Raw genomic sequence first — 5,614 nt, 5'->3', positions numbered from 1 at the left:
ATTTTCATAAAAGCATATCGTATGAATTGAACCATTTTCTAAATATTCAAATTACTTGGGCTGTATACCAACATAGAGGTGTCAAATAATTGTATAATAATTTTTACGTGTACTCGAATAACATGAGATATTTGGACTGCTCTTCACCATATATGACAATACTTGAATAATGCCATTGAGTCCAATATGCTCATTGATCATCACTTATGAATGTAAATCAAATTAACTCATGGCCGTAAAACGAATGAATTTGCTGGAGTCACAAAACTTGTTGGAAGAAAATTATCAATAGATTTTAAAAAGAGGAATGTGATTTTGATCACATTTTAAAGAAGAACCTGATGAAGATAATGTAATTGGATCAAAATTTCAACAAGGTGGATGCAAAGTGGGGAATGATGGGGATGAATGTCACCCATAACGTATGATAAAATAAAAATAAGCCTATCAAACAACGGTCGAGACTGGAGAGGTAAGCCTGCTACTCCACTCGAGCTGATTATTAATTATACTCGTAAAAACCAAAGAAAACTCCCCACTTAAGTGTCAGCAGTTCCCCATTATAACTCTACCAAAGGTAACATTAGAAAATCAATGGCGGCGATCAATGACAAAGCACCTTCGTCTTCGTCAAGCATTTTTTAATCAAGTTTTAGCCTCTAACGGGGTCACCTTTCTGAGCTGGACCACATCGTTTGAGTTAGGAACTTGTACTGTCGTGGGTTAGTTCAGACTTGCCAAAAACTTGGTTTGGTAGGTGAGCCGGTTTATGAACAGTCACATAGATGAATTAAAAGAATTGTCGGGGAGACATAATTGTAAATGAGATCAGATAGATCGTGAGTTACTCGGAATTAACTTGATCAAAGTTCGATAAATATTCGACTCGATTTCTTAACTAGTTGAAAATGAGCTATTTGATACTATAGTTGAAAATCTCGCGACCAGCTCGAAAATTTAATATATTTTATAATAAATTATTTCAAATAATTTTATTGATAATCTTTCCTTCGTTTAAAACTGAAAAAACGAAGAACCTTTCAAACAGAAACGATAACAGAGTTGTTCAGATTTTTCCATAATCGACCAACAATTGATCTTATATTTTTGTTACATAGGAAGTGAAAGAATAGCTTATAAAAAAACGGAAACTTTAAAGGGTAAAAAAAAAACAGAATTCCGTTAAGAAGGTTAAGGTGAAGGAGCCATTTCAGGGATTAGAGAAGTGTAAGGAAAATAGTGACAAGGGATGTAATTGTAAGACCACATACGAGGACAGAATATCGGACGAGAAAAGAAATTCGCACAATCCTCAACCGGTCTCTGAAACGGAAGATCCGGGATGCAGTTGTTTCTAACATCCAACACCCCTCTCTCGATCAAAATCCGACACAGTGGACCGACGTACATGAAATAGTTGTCGGACAACGATAAATTAACCAGCTTCCCGAGCTCGCAGACCACCTCTGGGACCGCTCCGTACAGAAGATTACCGGCGAAGTTCAGCTGTTCCAGATTCTCCACACAAGCTAACGAGAAAGGTAAATGACCGGTCAACTGGTTGTTTCCGGCGTCGAAAACGACAGCTTTCTTGAGCAAACCGATCTCATAGGGTATACAACCTGTGAGCTGGTCGTTTAAGAGAAGAACCTCGGCTAATGATGAGAAAGCTTTGAAAATGGTTCTGGGAAGTGGACCATTGAACTTGTTGTTGGCCAAGGTGAGATAAAAGAGATGTGTGTAGCCGATGTTATCAGGCAGACGGATCATGAGATCGTTGTTGTTAAGAAAAAGAGCGTCGAGATTCTGCGTAAAGATTTGAGAAGGAACCGCGCCGGTAAAGAAGTTGAAACGAATGTCCAAGAACGTTAAACCGGGCATGTTCAGAACGGCAACCGGAAACGGCCCTGAAAAGCGGTTGTTGCTTATGTCGAGCTCGTACAGATAACGAAGCTTGGCTATGTTCGAAGAAAAAGAGCCGCTAAAGTTGTTGGAGTTTGCATGGAATAGCGCGATATCCGGTAGCTGGTCGAGGAAACCGTCGAGCGAAGCGGCTGAGAGTTGAAATCCATTGAAATCGATGGAAGCGACAGCAATGGCGGACTTGTTGTCCGGTGGATTATCACAGTAGAATCCTTTGTAACTGCAGATATCCGAACCAACCCATGTTTGGGTGATTCCCAGAGGATCCGAGGTGATTAAAGACTTGAACTTTTGTATCACTGGATATATTAAAGCCAGCCTCTTATCTGCAAACTTCAACACTTGGTTGGCTAAATGGGTTCCCGGTAACTGACAACTGAGTTTCAATGGAAGATTACAGGCCTTGCTCGATTCGCTATCTTTGCTGCCATTGCCGGTGCCAATTGTAAGTTCCAGAGCTTCTCTGGTGGGATTTCGAGCATTAGTGCTGTAGATAATAAGACAGAGTAAGAGGATGTAAGAAGTGATACTCATTGTTCGCATGTTACTTGCTTTGTAATGGAAATCAAACCAACATAAGTAGAGCATTAAGAATCATCTGGAACTATTCTAAAAGACTAATTATATATTTTTCTATTCTTCTTTTCCACCCACTTAAAGTGCATTTCTTGATACCAACCACCAAGTGGGGGGAAAGAAATAAATTATTTTGCTTTTCTTATAGAAGAAAACTTGTTCAGAAGCTTTAAATTTACCTTATCTTTGCCTTGTTTGTTTGGATTTTCCCAGTAAATATGACCCAGTTTCCTTTGAAAGGGAGCTCTAATCAAATCATTAATCTTGATTAACAAAACTGGATTCCAGGGCAGCTGAAAGTGATACGAGTATCTTATCCTTGGCCATGGTTTTAACAATTAAGTAATCAAGTTGCTTTAGCCCAGAAGTGGATTCCAATGGGAAATCTTTGTTTTGACAGCTGCCATAATATTGGCTCCCATCTTGCATCATCATTCAGTAGTTTTCTTAACAGTATGCTTGCAATTCAACGCAGTTCCATTCCATTAACAACATTTTCGAAATGAGATTCAATCTTATATTGAATTAATTCAGAAAATACACTAAAGATCGATATATATGACAGACTGAAGTAGTGCATACGCCCAGAAAAGCTCAACTGCTTTGCAAGCCAGGATCTTCGGATGCTAACGAGGATCAATCTACCATGTCATTGTGCAATTTCTTGCACGGATCAATCCATGACTCCTCTGTATCAAAAAATATGTATTTTGATGCATGCCCCCCTCCCCTTGTTTTTTTAATCTTTTAAGTTATCACCTACCTGACTCAAAGTAATTTTAAAGCATTTAACTGTGTTTAAATCATCATCTTAACATCAATCTGCATGTAAATTACTTCACGTCAATCATCAATTATTTAAGCTAATTTAACCTTTCCCTTAATTTGTCAGGAAAGAAGTAAGGTGGCGTTTGGTTCGCTGAAATGTTTTTGAGGGAATTAGAATCTGTGAAGGAATTGAAATCTGTAGGAATTGGAATCTGAATCTGAATCTGAAACCTGTTTGGTTGACAGGAAATTGATCTGGAATCCAATTACATATTCTGTTTGGTTCGCAGACATGTCAGATGAATTTGATTTCGTAATGTAAAATGAAAGAAATGTAATTCTTGTTTTTTTTTGCTTAATTTTAGTTTGTTTTATAACTTGCATGTAGCAATATATTATAAAAATTTAAAAATATTAAATTTTCATTTTATTGATTGATTATTCATTTCAATAAATTATAAAAATCATACTAATAAATATCATAAGTTAAAATCATTTCAATTAGGGATGGCCATGGGTTGGGTTTTTGGTCCACCCGAGCCGACCCGAGAACAAGGGAACCTCCACCCGAGACCCGACCCAACCCAAATATATGAATTTGTTGAGTTAATCAATCGACGGAATAGGTCAAGAGGGGGGTGAATTGGCAATTAAAAATTTGGTGGAAGCTTTTGCATAAAATTGAAAGTAATTGTACATCGATTTAGAGTGATTCAACTTTCTCAACCAAAGTCTACGTCCATTACCTTAGCTATCCACACTAAGGATTTTCCAACAAATTCACTAATTTGTTCTTTCTTTTGAGGCCAAAGAGATAACCTTACAATTCCCTCTAGAATATACCCCATTTCTTGAGAACACTCTTTCTCAAAGAGAAGATTACAAATTCGCAAACTTAATGAAAAACCTCACAAGGCAAATGTGTTTGCACAATTCTAGAACAAAGAAAGAACACTCAAGAATAATACAATTGAGCACAATAAGTGTTCTTGAAAGCAAAAATGAATATTGAATGAAATAGGCTTGAAAATGCTCAAACTTGAGGTTTGATGCTTTCTCTTTGATTCTCTCTTGATTCTTGTTGATTGTTGTTTCTTGTTGTTGATCAATGACTTCTAAGCTTGTTTAAATACTCCTTCAATTGATTTTGAACGTTGGGGATGCTTAGTGGAGTCAATGGAGCCGTTTAAGTGTGAAAACAATTAATAAAATAGTTGGGAGCGTCTGGTGCATCGATGCATAAGGCTAGTACATCGGTACACTATGTGTAAAATTCAAAATTTTCGACCGTTGGACCCTTAGTGCATCGGTACACTCTTTTGAAAATTTGATTTTAGGCTTGTTTTTTGTTCGAAATACTTTGTGAAAATTTTTTCAAAAATATTTTAAGATTAAAACACAATTTTACACTTTAGTAAGGATTGAATTTGATCTTTGAAAGACTTGGAGTAATATTTTGAAATTCGAGTAATTAAATCGAATATACTTAGAAAATCATTTGTAAAATCTTAAAATTCATTTATACTTAATTTGTTATATCGAAACATCAAATTGTTTTCAACAATCTCCCCCTTTTTGATATAACAAAACATTTGAGTAATTTTAAGATTTTCTTTGAACATAATTTTTGTAAACAATTTTGAAAATTTAATTTACTCTCCCTTACTATATTCTCCCCCTTTTTGTTAAATAAAAAAGACTCTAAACGTTTTTAAACAAGGTTTTGAAAAACTTAGCCAATTGATTTATTAATTGAAAGATTAAGCTGCTAAGATCACAATCAAAAGAGATATTAGCCATTAGTCCCATCAATATTCATAATAAAAATGTGAAATGGTAAAAATTGATCATAATGCAACTAATATGTAAATGATGCAAAAATTAATAATCATTAAGCTCAAAAAGAAAACCAAACCAAATATATATATGATAAGTTCAAATATCCAAAGCAACCAAAATATAAATCCAAACAAATTCAAACATCCAGCAAAAAAAGTAAAACAATCCAAAAGCATTCAAAATGTTTTAACAAGTAAAGTTCTAAGTTGATCCAAAATAAAAACAAAGCAAGGTCTACTCGTCCATAGAAGGATCGGGAGGAGAAGGAAATCGTGCTTGCATCTCAAGAGTAAGAGCATCCATACGTGCAAGCATCTCCCTTTGAAACTCCATTTGTTGAGCTTCCAAAGTGTCTAAGCGATGATTCACCGCTTCGTTGTTTGTAGTTAAATGGGATTCGATGGAAGCAAACCGTAGATCAAATGTCTCTAAAAATGAACAGAAATATGGAGGCACTTGATCATCTTGTTGTGCCGGCTCATTGTCGGGATCGTCAATATCTTGAAAT

The 5,614-nt window shown here is 35.7% G+C and overlaps 1 protein-coding gene across 1 annotated transcript; it reads right to left on the bottom strand.

Moving 5' to 3' along the window:
* Positions 1–990: 990 nt before the first annotated feature.
* On the bottom strand, positions 991–2,488 carry LOC120156471 (uncharacterized protein At4g06744-like). The gene has a single exon (XM_039167790.1). It carries the CDS (start codon positions 2,464–2,466, stop codon positions 1,192–1,194), a length of 1,275 nt encoding a protein of 424 aa, XP_039023721.1. The 5' UTR covers positions 2,467–2,488; the 3' UTR covers positions 991–1,191.
* Between the last annotated feature and the right edge of the window lie 3,126 nt (positions 2,489–5,614).

Source organism: Hibiscus syriacus, unplaced genomic scaffold (assembly GCF_006381635.1).
Source record: "Hibiscus syriacus cultivar Baekdansim isolate YM2019G1 unplaced genomic scaffold, ASM638163v2 tig00002840_pilon, whole genome shotgun sequence".
NCBI classification, from domain to species: Eukaryota; Viridiplantae; Streptophyta; class Magnoliopsida; order Malvales; family Malvaceae; genus Hibiscus; species Hibiscus syriacus.
Note: the sequence above shows the minus strand (reverse complement) of the source record. Positions and strands in the feature narration are given on the sequence as shown.